Consider the following 18,989-nt stretch of genomic DNA (forward strand, 5'->3'; position numbering starts at 1 on the left):
AAATTTGGGGAAAAATGGAGGACCCTTGCACGTGACTGATAAGAGATTATATAATACTTACATAATACATATCTATATTACATAATTTCTTATAAAGCTTCAATTACTTCTCATATATAAGTGTATTCTTCTTCTTTGTACGGATTCTCACCAACTAGCCCTTGGTAGTTCTCATAATTCGAGGAAGATGAGTCTCTAAACTTGCTCAACTCATTGCAAACGTCATCCAACTGGTCCTTCACAGTAACATATTGTAAATAGCTCTCCGTATCACTAGCTTCATCATCATCAATTGTAGAATCATAAGTCTTTTGTAAAGGTTTTGATGCAGTTTTTGCCAAATGTTTATTAAATTTTAGTTTCAACAAGCTTGGAGATTTCAATAATCTCATGTATAACGGTTGAGGTCTTTCATTGTAAAGATTTAATATATCAATAACAACAGTTTCTGGATTTCTAATTGCATCAATCTTTGACTTGACACTTTGGATTTTATCAGATGTCATCACCTTCACTTCAGCATGTTGCAATTTAAGATTTTCCCAATCTTGTTTATACAAATCAATAATGTGGTCTAATAAATCAATCATTTCTTTAAGCTATACAGAAAGCAAATACATAAAGTCATTAATAGGAATATTGAAAATGATGCTTCTTTTTATAAGTCCACACACCATTATACACTCAATTTTCACGTACTTGAGTTGATAAAGCTTGGAAAAAAAAGCTAAAAAAATTCTCATCAACTTGAACAACTACATTGAATCATTGTAGTACCTTCACTACCGACCCAATGTTTTTCAACATCTTTTAATTCTTCACCCCATTGAGAAGGATCAAATGGATTTGAACTCATCTTGAGTAATTTTGATAATTTGGAAACATCATTTGGATCATCATACATTTCAGTGATAACTTCATCAAGCATCCAGTTACGTGGAGTGAATTGTGGATTAACTTTTGATGCAATTGAATAACGCTCCTCATAAGAAGTTGAACCTAATCTTTCTTTATATTTGGCAATGAATGAGTTTATTGTAGTTGTTAATTCTTCATTTAATTCATGATCAACTTTATCTTGAGGGTTTTCAATACGTTCAACTAATTCTGGGGTTAGATAAGTTGAAATGTCATCTAGGTCTTGTGAGTTTTGTAATTTGATGAAAAATTTGTTGAAATCCACTTTAGTTTTAACTAGCACTTCCAACATTCTTGCAATTAAATCATTATCACCAGGTTTGACTTCTTTCAATCCAATTCTTTGAGTCATTAATGAATTATAAGTTTCCATAAATGTTTTCTTGTATTCAACACCAGCTAATTTAATAATCGAACTGACTCTTTTAATAACATGATCTTCTTGATCTTTCTTGATACCTTTATTAATGAAGAATTCATCATCCACTATATCAGGACCAGCACCTAATAATTCCACTAATGATTCACCTAATCTTGTCAAATTCCACCAAATAACCGAGGGTTGATTAGCAAAACTATAACGCAATTGAACATCATCATGATTTGGAGTAAAATTTGGATCAAATTGATCCATAAAGCTAAAAGGACCAAAATCTATAGATAATCCAATGATTGAAGTATTATCAGTATTTAAAACCCCATTTAAAAATCCATAAGATTGCCAATAAGCAACAGTTTTAGCATTTAAATTAACAATAGCTCTGTACATTTGATCATAACGTGAAGAATCCGTTATTTTGATCAATCCGTCCACGATTTCTTCACCTTCAGTAACTTCTTTATATTCATCTTTTTCAAATTCACCAGGTGTGAATTTTGGTAAAGTTTCTAAAACATCACTTATAACATAATCACACAAATCTCTCAATCCTTCACGATCTTGTCTCCATCTATATAAATCAAAAGTACCAATTCTTATCCAACTTTTAGCAAATCTTGCCACAACTGCACAAACTTCAGCTCTTTCCCTTTGTGCTTTAGTATCTGGTAACAACCCAATACTCAGTGCTCTTGTACTTGGGATGCCAATCCCTGCTAAAGACTCACTTATGATAAACTCTCTAATACTGGATCTGAGCACAGCTTTACCGTCAGCAAATCTTGAAAACGCAGTTTTCCCAGCTCCTTTCAATTGTAATTCTTGCTTCCCTTGAGTTGGAGTCTCCAATGTGAATAAGTTTGACACACGACCATCACCTAACTGTCCAGCGAACTGACCAAATTGGAAGCCTGCATAGGCTTGAGCATAGGGCCAGATTTTCTCATCATTATAAAAACTTTCACCAGTGACAATTGAAGTATAATATGGATCAGATGGGGAATCTGGAGGTAGTGATAAGAATTCAAGAGCTTTTGGAGATGATAATAGATGTTTATAACTTGGTCTTTTCTCAGGCACTGTGAATTGATAAGCACCTGATTTCAAAGTACGTGGTCTATTGAATAGTTTTGTTATTTCCTCTTGATTTTGGGATTCATAAAGTTGTTTAGCAGCTTGAATTGAAGGGATCACTGGGTCCAGTTTCAATTTGAGGAATGTGGATGATTTTGGATATTGACTTAGAGGTATTTTGGTCATTTTGTCCTGATTCATTGCATTGCAGAAGTGTAATCAGGGAAGGTGTATGAAGAGTTGAATTGATAATTTTATGGAGGTGAAGATGTGTAACGTCTTAGGTAAGGCTCAATTGCTTGCTCTTTGCACGTAGAATTGGATAAAACAAGAAATGTGGAGGGACTTTTGGTGGATCTAAAGTTTAGTGTGTATAGCTGTGATGGTGCCTGAGATCTTGGTTACTCTCTTTCTATAGCTAATACCCTTTTGAACTAGTTCACCATCTTTTCAAATGTCGACGATGATGATGAAGCCTTGAGCAATTCGCGAAACCTTTGGTGATGAGGGCTCAAATTGGCTGGAAATGCTGTGGAAAAGGGCTTCTAGAGGGTCAATTGAGGGCTAGTAAAGGGCATATGTGCTCAATTTATGGTGATAAACACGCTTGTGTTGTTTAATTGTAGGTTTATCCAGGTGTTGGTGGTGGAATATAAAGTTGCTGTCCTTGAAGAAGGCTGAATTCAAACTTCAGCTACATGAAACTCAGATTTCACCAACGTTCCAAGTTTCATTCCATATTAATTAGAGATACACATGTAGATTCGTAATAAAGCACAGAATAATAATAATAATTCGATTGTTTCAAGATGTCATCGCCATCAACATTGTGGCTTTGCCGTCGCCTATTCTTCGAGGCCGTTTGACACCAACTTTTGTACCCGTCGATTCAATCCTGGAAAACAGACACCACAACTCAACACAACAGTCAGAGACCTAGACATTGACTACTCAATTGAATAGTCTTGATCTATTCATCTCTACTCCCTATCCACATTTCCCATCCCAAGGTTCTACGTGGGCTCTGCCTGTTTCGATTGATCCTTCGCAAGCGTGTACCTACGTGGAATTATGCAATCATCTGTCTAATTAAATAACAACTAATTTCACGTTTCGATCCAAATCGAACACTAAATTTCAATGGAGAAGAAAAGGAGATTTCCGTATATAAACCATTGGATACCCCTGAAAGTGCTCTTTCCTGTTGCTTCTTCCCCTTCTTCTTCATCAGATTCAAATCAGAGAATCAATTAATACACTAGCCATAATACAAAAGTTCAATCATAATGGGTTTATTCGACAAAGTTAAAAACGCTGTTGGTAACAACGACGGTGGTGACAATGACTACATCAAGAAAGCTGAAGGTTACATTGGTCAAGATCGTGTTGATCAATTCAAAAACAAAGTTGGTGAAGATAACTACAACAAAGCTGAAGAAGCCGTCAGAAGCAAATTTGGTAACACTTCTTTGAATGATAAAGATGACAACAAATCTTCAAACAGAAAAGATGACAATGATTCATATGGCTCAAACTCAGATTCATACGGTTCTTCAAACAAAAAGAACAATGATTCATATGGTTCTTCCAACTCAGATTCTTATGGCTCATCAAACAACGATTCTTATGGTTCCTCAAACAAAAATGATTCTTATGGTTCCTCAAACAAAAACTCATCTTCATATGGTTCCTCAAGCAGAAATGATGATGATGATTCATACGGTTCTTCCTCAAACAAAAACAAGAACTCATCATCTTATGGTTCTTCTTCAAACAATGATTCTTATGGTTCATCAAACAAATCTTCATCTTATGGTAATGATAATGACAACTCTTATGGATCATCCTCAAACAAGAACAAAAACTCATCATCTTCATATGGTGATGATAACGATAATTCATATGGTTCATCTTCTTCAAAGAAGGATAAAGATTCTTATGGTTCTTCATCTTATGGTTCATCAAGCAGAAATGATGACGATTCATATGGTTCATCAAATAAGAACAAGTCTTCATATGGTTCATCAAATTCAGACTCTTATGGTTCATCAAACAAGAAAGATTCATATGGTTCATCTAATGACTCTTATGGCTCATCCAAAAAAGATTCATACGGTTCTTCAAACAACGATTCATATGGTTCAAACTCAGACTCTTATGGTTCATCAAACAAAAACTCTTCATACGGCTCATCTAGCAGAAATGATGATGATGATTCATACGGTTCTTCAAACAAAAACAAATCCTCATATGGCTCTTCAAACAATGATTCCTATGGTTCATCCAACAAGAACTCTTCATACGGTTCAAACTCAGACTCATACGGTTCAAACAACGACTCCTATGGCTCATCCAACAAAAACTCATCTTCGTACGGCTCAAACTCTGACTCTTATGGCTCTTCAAACAAGAATAAATCCTCATATGGTGGGTCAGACTCTTATGGCTCTTCAAGAAACGATGATTCATATGGTGGTTCCAATTCTAATTCAAGCTATGGTGGTAACTCAGGTTCAAACTATGGTTCTTCGAGAAACAATGATTCCTATGGTTCTTCAAACTCTGGATATGGTAACTCCTCTTCAAGAAATGATTATTAAATGAAATGAAATTTGAGATGTTGTGTGCTTTTTTATATGTGTTTTTTCCTATACGAATGTGTTTAGTCCTTGATGGATGTTTATGTTACAATTATATTTAAATTTTGAATTTTCTTGTAGTACTTTCAGAAACACAAGTCGTCTATATAAAAATCACGATTATTGATGATTTCTCATTGGTCAAAAGTTTATAGCGCAGTGTCCTTACCGATTTCAGTTTTTCCTTGAGCCAGCAAAAAAAAAGGCGCTGATAACGAAAATGAGCAGACATAAACAATTTCCATCAACAAGAAAGAAAGCAAAGAACAATTGGGATATAGAGATTAGAAAGAAAGGGAATATGAGTGGGAATAGTAAGAAGAAACTGTTGCTTATGGTATGTTTGGATGGATGACTTGGTTAAGAAATTTTACTAATTCTGATATTAGGGCCGTTCAGGTTCAGGGAAATCATCAATGAGATCAATAATCTTTAGTAATTATTCAGCATTTGATACACGTCGTCTTGGTGCCACGATAGATGTTGAGCATTCACATCTTCGGTTCTTGGGGAACATGACATTGAATCTTTGGGATTGTGGTGGTCAAGATGTTTTCATGGATAATTATTTTACAAATCAAAAAGATCATATTTTCAAAATGGTTGAAGTTTTAATCCATGTTTTCGATGTGGAGAGTAAAGAAGTTAGTAAAGATATTGATGTTTTTGTTAAATCTTTAAAACAGTTGAAGCAATTTTCTCCAAATGCTAAAATATTTGTCTTGCTACACAAGATGGATTTAGTACAGATTGATCGTCGTGAAGAATTATTTGATATAATGATGAATAAATTGAAGGAAACTTCTAAAGTTTATGGATTTGATATAGTGGGGTTCCCAACAAGTATTTGGGATGAAAGTTTATATAAGGCTTGGAGTTCAATTGTTTGTTCATTAATTCCAAATATGAATCAATATGAAGAGAATTTAACAAATTTACAAAAAATAATAGAGGCACAAGAGATAATATTGTTTGAAAAGACAACTTTCTTGGTTATATGTTCTTCAAATAGTGGACAATTGATTAGTTCAACAAATAATAATTTTGAAAAATTGGATCCAAAGAGATATGAAAAAATTTCAAATATAATGAAGAATTTCAAACAAAGTTCTACAAAATTGAAATCTCAATTCCATCAATTGAATTTAAACAATAATTTATTCATAATGGAGTTGAGTTCAAATCTAATGATTTTCGTTGTTTTACCATTTGATGCTAATAATAATTCAGGATTGATACAAGAGAATATCAAGCATGCAAAGAAGTACTTCCAGTGATAATATACAATAACAGTGTAATTTGACAATGAGAATATACACTGATAGAATATTGTATTGTAATAACTGATTCAGCTTATTTCTGATTACTCATCGATAAAGTTGTGGTGTTTGGATGGTCGCGAAATGTTCTGTTACCTTTTAGGTCCAAAATTCGCGGAACCGCCCATACAAAATTTAGTTAAAAAATTTAGGAACATCGTCAACAATCCAATATGGGATAACGCCCCTAGCACCTAAAAGTTATATATCTACTTGTTAGTACAGAAAAATATTTTGAGATTGTGTCTTTTATGTGGTCGCATGCGATCCATGCTAAAGACTTTACTATTTTGTTGTCATGATGATCAAAGTATTTTAATACAGCCTTGATCACATGGACATCCATAAAATACAAAAAGACTCTTGAACTCAAGCTGCTCTGATAAGAATTGAGGATTTAGCATGATCCAAAAACATTTTTGAAGACTTGAAGTTTGAAGGTTTCATAATTTAATTTTGACAATTGAACCATCACAATATTATGACTATGTAGTGCTTTACGTCGAATGTACTATAGGCTAAAAGAGAGCTGAAAACGGCTACGCCAATTTAACATCCAATAGAATGATTCAATATTTAAAACCATAAGATTAATGCTAAACACACCTGAAAGGGCCCCAAGCTATATAGCTTAGCTCTCCACAAGGCATTCCAACACTCTTCAAGTTATCAATAAACAATTATTCAAAAGGATGCGCGTGGCCAAGGGACTAGCACCCGTAGACATCACATTGAATTTTGGTAAATTTGCAGCTTTAATCCATATACAATTGAGTTCCAAAAGCGAGGAAACACTCACGCTCATATAGGTACCCTACTATGGGTCAAGAATATCTCAATAATGATGATTGTTAATAAAAAGTAGAAGGGAGAAAGTGGCCTTTGCTCTTTTCTTATAGACCCTTCGCGAAAAGATGAAGAGAGCAATTCCAATGCTTTGGTTAAAATAGTGAGAGGTTCTAGAATCTAGATTGATATCTAATTAGTTAAATGATTTGTATTTAACATCTACAATTTCAAGTCACTTGGGTGTAAAAACATATCATTTGATCAGTTGAAGTTGATGCCTGGAAAAATCAAAAGCTACTTAAAGCTCAATTCCTCACAAGGCAACCCACTTTTCAAGATTAAATTCAAATATATCTTGAATAGGATTAATTATCCCTTGTCCAAGTATATGATATATTGACAATAAACAAGCAAATGGCCAGGCTGAAAGAGCAGTCAATCCTCTATCACAAATACTGAGCTGCGTTCTAGTCATCCCACGAGATTAAATAGACCATGGACACACAAAGGGCATTTTCACAAGCACCAAACTCACCAATCAGAAGGTGATTCCCCTATCAATATATATTACAAAGAACATTTTCTTTGGTATTTGTGTGGATTGATTAATTATATCATTATAACGTTGACTAGGATTGTGGTCAACGGCTTTCCCACTATTCAAATTGAAGGACAAGACGTTAATCGTTTATTAGTTGTTATGGACACCCATTTGTTTCCAGTGGTTCCCAGATCAATGTTACAATCATATCCATATCTTCATAACGAGTCTTGCAGTTGGAGGCCGGATCAATTAGAAACTAGGAGAATGTATAAGAAATGAAGCCACAACATAATTATCTTTTTTTTTGAATCTTAACATTCAGAAAAGAATAGGTCAATCGAGTTCTTTTATATTATTTTCGAGAGATGCTTTAGAAATATTTGTTTCAAAATTGTTTCATGTACCGAAATGAGGCTACATATAAATACTGTGAATATTAACGACGTCTTTGATAACGGGCTGCGTCCAATCTAGAATTAGCATGTTGTGTAAAGTTTTCAACTTATTTGAAAGTCTACAACGTAGTAGCATTAGCTTAATCTTGCAAAATTGCTATTCATTTATTAAATCATCAGTTTCAAGAATATGACACTACCTGGGAATATTGATCAAACATCCACAAGGCACACCATTTCTCAACAATTCAAAATTGAATTGAAAAAATCTGACAAAATCAACTGTTCAATAATAGCTAATTATTATGCAAAGTGATTTGACATTTTTTGGATCACCAATTATCCTAAGATGCAAATCCTGTACTGGACGTAGTCAAATCACACAACGTGATAATGAAAATGTAGGCCAATCCCGGATGGTCAGCTTTATGTTCTCTCCCTGATGGTGATGATGTTGATGCAGTGAGCCTTGCTGATGCTAACGTTCATGATAATACTATTAGTGATGCTAACGTTCATGATGTTGATGGTGGAAATGTTCAGTCAATGCTGTGATGTTTTGTAAAATCTAAATAAACGCCTTAGAAATCATTGAATGATAATAGAGTTTATATAGAAATCCTCATGATAGTGCTGATAAAGCGAAGCGAAAACAGGTAGCCTGTGATCCAGTTTGGAAAACTACCTGGCTTTCAAAGGTGGCTAAATATTCAAATGATTAATTTTTTGCTGGCTCTGTTTAGACTCGAGCTAGATAGACTTGATGAGGGACTATTGGTCTTGTTTCGTGGGACTAGGTCACCTGGTCACATGACATGAGACCCTCTTTTAAACCAAAGTTTCTACAAGAGTATAACTTATTTACTTTCATTACTAGATCATTGGTTTTGTGCGGGTCTTAATGGTAGTACTACAATAACATCTACATCCTCATTTGACAAAATAAAACAGAAACATTTGATTGAATAATGTCCATAATTGAAGAAATCAAAAGCTTTAAACAGCTCAATTTCTTACAGAGATAAAGACACATTCTCCATTAAAGGACGCTAGTCCACAAAGTTTGAAAATGAGTGGTGACAATCAAAAGTCTAGCCAGTCCCATGATCAACTTTAAAAGTAACCAGATAAATGGCAGACATCCAAACGAAAACTGGCTATGTGCAATAATCGTGAGATCACAAAGTGGCTAATACACTTTGCTAAAACCGACACTTTCGTCACGGACTCATTTCAAAACCCTGATTTGTACAAAAGCTTAAAAGCACTAGGGTTCAAAAGAAAACGTCTCAAGTTAAACAAAGGCAATGTTAACTGAAAGCTAGAGGAGTGATTGAATCGAAGCTTCGATGAAAATAAAAATGATTTTTTTCACGAAATGTAGTTTTGGTGTTGGGATGTTGTGTTTTCTGAATTCGGGGCAATTTTTGTTCAAAAACTTCAAAACAACAATTAAATTCAATACAAGAAATATTGACCAACAATTCCACAATGGGTTATCGGCTATTTTTTTTTGTCGTTTGACGCCTGGGATATGTGCGCTGAATTTTGGGCTAAAAGGAATCTGATATAATAATGAAGGGATATCTGCTCACTGTGTTTTGACTCCATATATTTTCTAGTTGTTTGATTAATATTGAATCGGCAATGCCTCAAGGAATCTTCAGTTCAAGCTCGGTTTTGATTTTTCTTGAGCTCTATTACACTTTTTGATTGAAGCATTATTTCAAGGAGGAATATATTGTATACAATATATAAGAATTCCTCAACTATCAAGGTCTAATATAAGGATTGAGGGTCTTTTTTATGATCCAACAAATTATCTTTTGAAGGTTTTGTGATTGTTGGGACATTTATTTTTCATTCAATATCATTTGCGTTTATGTAGCAGAGATCAGATATTGAAATTAATTATGTTATGATCTATTGAGCCATGGTACCTTACAGGCCACAGATCATTACTCAACATCACCTGTATGACGCTTGAAAATTCATATATGATAAGACTTAAGAAGTACTGAAGAGCACTCCAATTACTCTATATCCTACACCTTTTAAATAATGATTCGGTTCAGGTGAAAGTTATTTGACCAGTGATATTAATGCCTGGAAAAGTCAAAATTGGACTGATTGTTCAGATAAGCTCAACTAGTCCTCGAAGCATAAATCACTGCTCTAGACCACTAATTTCGATTAAACACATTACCAATATAATCATTTCTCATTTCCACCCATAATAGAAACCAATCAGTGATGCTTATACAGGAAAGATCCACCACCTCAAGAAATGCCTACTACACTTTCCATTTCAAGGACAGTCTGCCATATTCAGCGTGTACAATTAGTTCGCGAAATCGTTTTGGAAAGAAATTTTACAATTTTTTCTCGAATTTCCAACTAGATTGAACAGGGAATACTTGTTTTTGTATCTTTTGTAACTGCGAATAAAAGTTGACCAGAATCCGACAGTTAAAATTGCAAGACTCCATAAGAATGGACTTGAACAACTTATTTTTAAACCGACTCTGAGTCTTGAGTTGGAGCCAGTTCAACATTTCAACTTGTTGGGAATATCATGAATGGTATACTGAGGAATTGAATGCAAGCTTGAAACTGTTGAGCCAATCAGCATAGTTCATCAACACAACTGCAACAAAATAGCGTTTATTTTTTACTCTGTCACACCCTTGTTAGGTCATGTTCATTATAGCTTCTTTTGGTTGCATTAAGCTTGATCTTTCATATTGAGTGTGAATGCTCATTTTTTTAGTTTTTCAGTTAAGGGTTCCTGATAAGGATTGAGGATTATAAATCTAACAACATCTTTAAGACCTTTTTCAATACTAGAGAAACACATGTTTTTTTTCAATTTACAGATGTTTTGATTGTTGTAGAGTGTATTGTTTTGGATGATAAATTATGACAGTATTCATGATTCTGTTCAAGCTAATATTCTAATCTCATAAATTATTCGAGAGTATTATCAAAGTGCTAGCTGTACTAGAATCTAGAAAGGGATATTGTCAATTGATGATATACTGGAGGATACCTCTGACGAAGGTCTGTTACGTACAGATTTTAGGTACCTTATTTGCAAGTTTAATTGACTTTGAATTTCCATCCATCTAATTCTATCTTGTCGTTGTCCATATTAACTCTTTTAGAACAAGAATTTGCAAGTCAGTTCTAGCTTAAGAAAGCCGAGAATACTTACGTCTAAACTACAATTTTGTGTTTATGTGCTAAAAAAATATCATTTGATTTAATGTCAAAGTGCCTGGAATGAACCAAAAGCTATTCAAAGCTCAATTCCTCACAAGGCACGACACTATTATCAATCATCAATGAAAATGTAATAATTTCAGTAGACCACTATTCACTATTCATTATCATCATGAATCAATAGCCCTTAACAAATACATACAAAATCAAGGAAACATACACGTATCCTTGTGCAAGATAATGGCCACCGAAATAGCTTTCCACACTAGCATCACTTTCCATAATGTTCATATGTCTGCCAATCCACAGACTAGCACAAGATCATTGATCAATTCAGGGTTCTTCAACAAAATTCAAAAAGTCGCGAACTCGATTTTTATATTGTGCTTTCCATGTTAACATAGTACTACTCAAAGTATTCTGATATTAGTAGTTATATACTGATAGAATGTGTATCGTACAAATGAAAAATCCTTTAGTTATAATTAATCGATATCCTACAGCTTCTAAATAACTGGTTTTGGTTAAAAAATCAATTGCTCAGTGGCAATGCCTGGAAAAGTCAAAAGCTGGCCAGTTGTTTAATTACCAAGCTCAACTTCTCACGAGGTAAAGCACTTCACAAGTAAAATTTGAATGTATTAATTCTTAAACAATACCATAGACCAAAATGTAATTCATACGCTTAAAAATACAAAAAAAAGTACGAAGCAACAAATTAATTAATCCACCAAATTGGATACTAAGGCATTGAGAAAGGCTTCTTGAATTTTTTGATCAAACAATATCAAAACAATAAACTCGGATATCTTAAATTCTTATGAAAAAAAAATTGCCCAACAATCGACGCAAATGAATTATATTAATGTGACATGAAATTTGAAACAATGCCAAAATTGCGAAAATCTTGAACAACAGTAAGAAATCGCGACCATCTCAAAAAAGCTCTCTAAATTAATAAGTAACAATTACAAATGACACAATTGTAAAGGCGAAAGAGACTATAGATTGTAGGTCGCTTGATTAATTAAATTTGTAATTAATATCTACAATTCCAAGTCACTTAGGCGTAAAAACATATCATTTGATCAGTGGAATCAGATGCCTGGATAAATCAAAAGCTAAATAAAGCTCAATTCCTCACAGGGCAACTCACTTTTCAAAATTAATCATCTCTTGTCCATTAAGGATAATATATTGACAATTAAAATATCTTCATGACAATTGACGAGTGAACAGAAACATAAGCAAGCCACTCATGGAATCAGCCAATTGACCTTGATAGAATGTCCTGTCTATTAATGGATTGAAGAAAGTAGCAGGAGATAATGAGATCATTGCATTTGCTGATGATGTCTCAATCTCGTTTAATAATGTACAGAACATGTCTCGTCTTCTGGATTCAATGAGCATTCCTGCAGGCACCAGACAAACGTGAAGTTATCACTAAAAACATCAAATCATTTCAAAATTCAGACGCAACTATAAACATCAATAATATGATGAGGATAATAATGTCTTATTGAATGATACTCAAGATGCTCGTACCTTAGATCAACATATATACTTCCACTCTTTCGATGTTGCTGAGGTTGATGGTGATGGTGACGGTGATCAATTAAAGGTAAAATTAATCGTAAATTTTATGGAAAACAAAATCAACTTAACTTGTAGTCACGTGCCGCACTCAAGAAATTCAAACCCCGCTGTTAAGGGCACGGAATTAAAGTGTCATGTGATCAGTTTTGACATAAAAAAAGTGTAATACTGTTGCGAGGAATAGATATAAAAATAGAAACAAATTTATAATGTGGATGTCGCCATCAAATGATGAGCATGATTATGTAGCTAGTGATATTATTGTACTGTTGAGTCAGGCTCATCTTGAGGTTAATTACAAGTTAAAATAACTTTCATGGATTTTGATCCTGCATCAGTCGTATACTTAGATCTTCGACGTAGAAGTAGTCCACCGGGTACTATTAAGGTATCTATTATCTACCCAACTAGTTGTAAGTGTACTAAGTTGTAGCTGAATTGTTTCTACAGTTCAGTTTTTTTGTGCTAAAAATATGATTTGGTTTACTTGGACTATCCAAAGCTCAATTCCTCACGACCTCTCACAAGGCACGGTACAACAATACTTTTTTCAAGAACAAAGACGACATTGTGATCCATGAAGAGGACCTCCCACCAGTGTCATCCACTTACCAAGATACGCCGAATTGCCCTGTCTTAACCTCATTTGACTTTTCGTTTTTCTGAAACAACAACGCGAAAAAAAAAAAAAAAAAAAGCGCGTTTGTGTTTACGTTTTTCTCTTTTAACAATCTCGTTCTGTCGTTTAGTAGCTTTGGTGGGTACGTTACTTTCAATCATTTTTGGGTTTCATACTGTAATTCTGAACATTCAAAAACAAGAGCATGTAGGCCAGACACAGCCTCATGCGGTTTGCTTGGTGCATTGGGTTTAGGACGTTTTATTCAGGGTTTACATTTCATCTATTTTTGGATTGAACAATAGTGGATGGGTACGCTGATAACAAAATAATGAATGGATGGTTGATTTGACATCTTCTTTATAATGAGTTGATAATCTCTTTATCATCATGACCAAAGTATTCTGAAAGTCAACAAAACAGTACAGTCAATATGGAAAGTCCTCAATTTAGTTATTACTCTTATAACCCAACTCAAGTTGGTGCCATAATTTTCATTGTCTTATTTGGGATATTAATTCTTTGGCAAACTTTCCAATGTGTTCAATCGTTTATGAGGGTTCATAATCATAAGAAATCAAGGGTTTCCAAAGATTTGGAGAATCCTTTTGATCAAGATACTAAAATCAAAGTATCCTCAAGATATATTTATATTTTGATACCTTTTTATATTGGATTATTTTGTGAATTTATTGGATTTATTGCCCGTTCCATATCTCATGATAGTATTTTTGATCGTTCACCATTCATCACACAAACTTTATTAATCTTGATTGGGCCTCCTTTTTTCAGTGCTTCAATTTATATGATCTTTGGAAGAATGGTTACAAGAATTTTACATAATGAAGAGTTTTTATTATTAAAAGCCAAGTACATTACCAAAATTTGTGTTGTTGGTGATGTTATTTCATTGTTTTTACAAGCTATTGGCGGTATTGCAATTTCTGGTGCTGAAGATAATATTGATCGTTTTAATATGGGTAAGAATATTATTATTGGTGGGTTAGTTATTCAAATTTTATTCTTTGGATTCTTTGTTGTTGTTGAAACTACTTATTATATCAAGTTAAGAATGAATTCAGATTCAAGTGATTATAACCTTTATGTTTTAAATCAAGATATTAAACAATTCCCATATAGATTTAATAATTGGAAAAGTATCTTGGAAAGTTTATTTGTTTGTTCAATGTTCATTTTGATTAGATCAGTTTATAGAGTGATTGAATTCACTGAGGGTAATGGTGGTTATATCTCAAGTCATGAATGGTTTATCTATGTTTTCGATGGGTTGATGATGTTTTTCTGTGCAGTTTTGTTTGTTTCGCAAGATGTTTCCAATTATTTCTTGAAAACTATTCCATTGACTTTAGGTAAACACTGAATAGATTTTGATGAATTGAGTTGATCTGTTTTGTAGATACTGACTATTAATGGTAGACACAGCGGTTCTTGAAGTCACTAGATCTGAATCTAAAAGAGTCTATTAAATCGTATCAAGAACTCATATGATCAAAAATGCCAGATTATTGAAATGACCAAGCTGAATATCTTTAACTCTTTCTTTAATACTGATGAAGAGCTAATAACCAAGAATATAACACACTTGGAAACATAAAAATCGAGTTGAATAGTTGATGATGGTATAGAGATGTCTAATCGTATTAATATACTACAATATTCATAATGAAAAGATCAAAAGCACTATCAATATTGACTATATTCAACTTTATCAGATAATAATAATCATATCAGCGCTTCAGTTGTTGGTTGGGCTAATGTGGATCAAATGACTCTGTTACTTAATCATGTCAATAACTAAGCACCTGTTACAAAGACATAAAGATCAACTAACCTAGAATAATAAAACGACCATTTTATACCTATTCTTGGGAACGAACCCCAAAGAAATGATGGAATAGTAGTGTAGTACTGTCCAGGTCCCAAGCACTAAACACTAAAAGGTATAGAAGGACTCATATCAAGCATAGTCAACAATTTATTTTTCGGTACAGCACATAACTTCTAAAGAAAGAAATCAGCTCAGCTCAGCTCATTCTTCATATACTCAAGAAATATTGTTTTTGTGGCATTGAACCAATATTCAACACAATTCTATAGCCGCCCTTGATTAATCGAGTCACATGACCTAGAAAACTAGTAGACTTCTACGTAAATAGAACAGATATGGAAAATAGAAACATTGTTAGCCATTGACAATACACGAATGAACTAAATCATTATGTTTGATCACAAGACTTCAAAGTATTATACCCATTCAACTTGACCGAAAAGACCAAGAACTCTAGAGTTCAATCTTTATCAGGATTCAAGTCAAATTGGATAGAATCAAAAGAAACATCTCTATCAATTATATGATGACCAGCTCACCGTGAACCCCTTACTAGTTAACAGTTAACATATGGAAAGCCACCGTTGGGTATACGACCTAAGATTAATCAACAACCACTTGAAGTATACAAACCTATGGTTCAAAGTTCAAAGACTTGAACTTGGTATTGTTACCAGTAGCTAGTCAAAAATACTCAATCTTGGAGATAGTTATATTTATGATTCCTGAATCTTCGAATTTGCGGGTAAATCGTGTAAACGGCCTTACTTGTTAAACATACAAAATCTCGTGTAAAAGCTACTTAATATTGAGAAAATAGATAAGTACTAATAGTTGAATTCTAGTATTATCAGGATTACTAATTGATCATTAGTTAAAAGTGAAAACATCTTTTTTAGTTTGAGCACCTTATAATTGATGTAGACTAAATCACACTTCATAATCATATCGAGGTCATCTTCACTTCAACAGACATTAAATCTTCGCTACAACATGGTCAATGCTTAAAATATGAATAGAGCTATATGTTGATGTTATGTACAGCCTAAATACCAGCCAATATGCATGTAATAACCGTATAGCTCACTGGGTCAAAGTTTTAAATCTTCTTGAATAGTGAAAAGATCAAGAACAATGAAGTTCAATCTTTATCAACAATTTCAAGGTAATTTAATCTTCTTAACAGATGAAAAATGTAGGACAATTGTAACTAAAAAATACCGTAACATTCCTTAGGGGACAAAACCAAACAAATTCACGTCGAGGGATTCAGGGAACACTCACAACGTAGAACAAGCTGCAAAACAAATAAGCTTGAATTGTTATCATCTAAGCATTTCAAAATGAAAGATCTAGGTCTAACAAACAAATTTCTAGGTATGAATATCACTCAAACAAAGGACTGCAGAAAGCTAGATCTAGGTGAGTACATTGAAAAGACTATCAAAAATTTTGTTGATCCACGTACATTCTACGAATGACAGATTACGTGTCATTAGGCCAACGGCCAATAAGATCACAGAATATAATTGATCATGAGCTGGCTACTGTCGATGAGTCTATCTGAGTCCACTTGTCTTCCTCTTACTCTTATACTTCCTATTCTTTATATCTTTATCCTTATTATACATGATCAATCAATACGATTCTGACCTTTTAGAAATTGGTTCAATTCAAGTGTTTTTTCGAGCTCATCACTGTTTTTGTTTTCGCAAAAGGCGTCAAAATCCAAAACAAACGCCATTTTTCCCTGATTCGGATATTTCAGCGATTTGTGTCGCTATAATGTCCCAAAACGGCAATACGCGCGCTGGACAATAAAATCGACATCAAAAACGAAAACAACAAAATCATCGATAAAATAATTACCAAGAGCTAATCAGAGCAAATGGGTTGGTGATAATGGAGATTTCATCAAATTCATAGATAAAGGGTAGCACAGGCTATTTAAATGGCTTCATTTATCTTCTTCTTTTCGTCACTTGAGCTTGCAATCATCAGAAACAATGGGTGATGGTTCATCAATGAAGAAACAACTATCCAGTGACAATAATGACATAATATCTCCAGGAGAAGTTGGTGAAGTGGATAATGAGATACTTAAACCTGAGTTGACCAAAGAAGTTGATAAAGCATTCGGGTTGGCTATTGAGACTGAAGGTATACAACTAGATCCTGCTAAAGAGAAAAAATTGGTTAGAAAGATTGATTGGTACATCTTGTCAACAATGTGTGCATTAATGTCTTGTCAACTGATGGGCAAATCCTCAAATTCATATGCTTCAATCATAGGGCTTCGAGAAGACTTACACATGACTTCTAAAGAATATTCATGGGTTGGTTCTGGGTTTTATTTAGGTTATTTGGTTTTTGAATACCCGGCGAGTTTAATCTTGCAAAGATTCCCAATGTCCAAAGTTTTAGCATTTGCTGTGATTGCATGGGGTGTTGTCTTGTGTTGTCATGGTGCTTGTAAATCAAGTGCAACTTTTTTATTGTGTCGGACCTTATTAGGTATCTTGCAATCTTTTATGGATCCTGCTTATATGATTATGACTTCCCAGTGGTATAGAAAAGAGGAACAATACATAAGGTGTGCATATTGGTTAGGTATGCAAGGTTTTGGTACTTTATTAGGATCTGGGATAGCTTATGGGTTTTACACACATCAAGGATCCTTCTCAATGAGACCGTGGAGTTTATTATACATTGTTGTTGGTGTCATCACCATCTTTTTCGGACTGATATCATATACTCATGTTCCTGATATCCCAACTAAAGCTTGGTTTTTAAATGAAGAAGAAAAATCTTATGTTGTGGAAAGAATTAGACAAAATAGGACTGGGTTTGGTAATCCAAAATTCAAATGGTCGCAATTGAAGGAAGCTGTCATAGATCCAACCATTTATTTGTTTTTCTTGTTCATGTTTGGTTATGGTTATAGTAATGGTGCATTGGGTAATTATGGCTCTATAATATTGGAAGAGTATTTGGATTTCAGTACAGGCCAATCATTATTGATGAACATGGTTGGTTCAGGAATGGATATCGTTTTTCCATTAATGTTTGCTTATATTAACAAATACTTTATAAAGAGTCGACTTATTGTGGCATTCATCATAAATGCAGTGGTTTGGGCTGGCTTGTTCATGTTGGCATATTCTTCAAACAGAGGTGCAAGAACTTTTGGTTATTTTATCACATATTGGCAAACTGCATCTTGGGCCACGTTGTCTTCAATTGTTCAAACTAATGTTGCTGGTTATACAAAGAGAAGTACTGCAAATACTTTATTTTTGGTTGGTTTTTCAGTTGGTAATCTATTAGGTCCATTGTCGTACTCTTATAACAACAATGAGGACTTGGATTATACAGCTGCTGGTGCCAGTATGATTGGTACAAATGCTCTCTCTGTTTTCAGTCCGCCTGTGCTATTTGTCATATATTATTTCAGAAATAAAAAGAAGATTAACTTAGAGAAAGGTGACCTTGGAGATGATAATCAACTATCTTTTGGTGATTTGACAGATTATGAGAACCCGGCATTTAGATATGACTTATAATCTATCACATCATGTTTACAAACTACATGACTTCGATATTCACACTTTCAGTTTTCTCAAATGTAGGTCTGTTCATTGTA

The 18,989-nt window shown here is 33.8% G+C and overlaps 7 protein-coding genes across 7 annotated transcripts; 5 read left to right on the plus strand and 2 right to left on the minus strand.

The window, feature by feature from the left end:
- Positions 1-110: 110 nt before the first annotated feature.
- Positions 111-590, minus strand: WICANDRAFT_64226 (uncharacterized protein; the record flags this gene model as incomplete). The annotated part of the gene is made up of 1 exon (XM_019183690.1): positions 111-590. One exon carries the CDS (start codon positions 588-590, stop codon positions 111-113), a length of 480 nt encoding a protein of 159 aa, XP_019037287.1.
- FMP40 (Fmp40p) lies at positions 577-2,557 on the minus strand (the record flags this gene model as incomplete). The annotated part of the gene is made up of 2 exons (XM_019180321.1): positions 577-2,439; positions 2,539-2,557. The coding sequence occupies 2 exons, from the start codon at positions 2,555-2,557 to the stop codon at positions 743-745; spliced, it is 1,716 nt and encodes a 571-aa protein (XP_019037288.1). The 3' UTR covers positions 577-742.
- Positions 2,558-3,657: 1,100 nt separating this feature from the next.
- WICANDRAFT_80242 (DNA damage-responsive protein 48) lies at positions 3,658-4,971 on the plus strand (the record flags this gene model as incomplete). The annotated part of the gene is made up of 1 exon (XM_019185027.1): positions 3,658-4,971. The coding sequence occupies one exon, from the start codon at positions 3,658-3,660 to the stop codon at positions 4,969-4,971; it is 1,314 nt and encodes a 437-aa protein (XP_019037289.1).
- Positions 4,972-5,311: 340 nt separating this feature from the next.
- Positions 5,312-6,287, plus strand: GTR1 (Rag GTPase GTR1; the record flags this gene model as incomplete). Its single annotated transcript, XM_019182105.1, has 2 exons — positions 5,312-5,347; positions 5,400-6,287. 2 exons carry the CDS (start codon positions 5,312-5,314, stop codon positions 6,285-6,287), a joined length of 924 nt encoding a protein of 307 aa, XP_019037290.1.
- A 2,262-nt stretch (positions 6,288-8,549) lies between these two features.
- WICANDRAFT_95417 (uncharacterized protein) lies at positions 8,550-9,396 on the plus strand. The gene is made up of 3 exons (XM_019186491.1): positions 8,550-8,854; positions 8,897-9,226; positions 9,247-9,396. Exons 1-2 carry the CDS (start codon positions 8,772-8,774, stop codon positions 9,024-9,026), a joined length of 213 nt encoding a protein of 70 aa, XP_019037291.1. The 5' UTR covers positions 8,550-8,771; the 3' UTR covers positions 9,027-9,226; positions 9,247-9,396.
- Positions 9,397-13,930: 4,534 nt separating this feature from the next.
- On the plus strand, positions 13,931-14,878 carry WICANDRAFT_34224 (RTA1 domain-containing protein; the record flags this gene model as incomplete). The annotated part of the gene is made up of 2 exons (XM_019182166.1): positions 13,931-14,046; positions 14,140-14,878. The coding sequence occupies 2 exons, from the start codon at positions 13,931-13,933 to the stop codon at positions 14,876-14,878; spliced, it is 855 nt and encodes a 284-aa protein (XP_019037292.1).
- A 2,492-nt stretch (positions 14,879-17,370) lies between these two features.
- On the plus strand, positions 17,371-18,909 carry WICANDRAFT_33924 (uncharacterized protein; the record flags this gene model as incomplete). Its single annotated transcript, XM_019182128.1, has 1 exon — positions 17,371-18,909. The coding sequence occupies one exon, from the start codon at positions 17,371-17,373 to the stop codon at positions 18,907-18,909; it is 1,539 nt and encodes a 512-aa protein (XP_019037293.1).
- Between the last annotated feature and the right edge of the window lie 80 nt (positions 18,910-18,989).

This window comes from Wickerhamomyces anomalus, assembly GCF_001661255.1.
Source record: "Wickerhamomyces anomalus NRRL Y-366-8 unplaced genomic scaffold WICANscaffold_5, whole genome shotgun sequence".
Lineage (NCBI taxonomy): Eukaryota > Fungi > Ascomycota > Saccharomycetes > Phaffomycetales > Wickerhamomycetaceae > Hansenula > Hansenula anomala.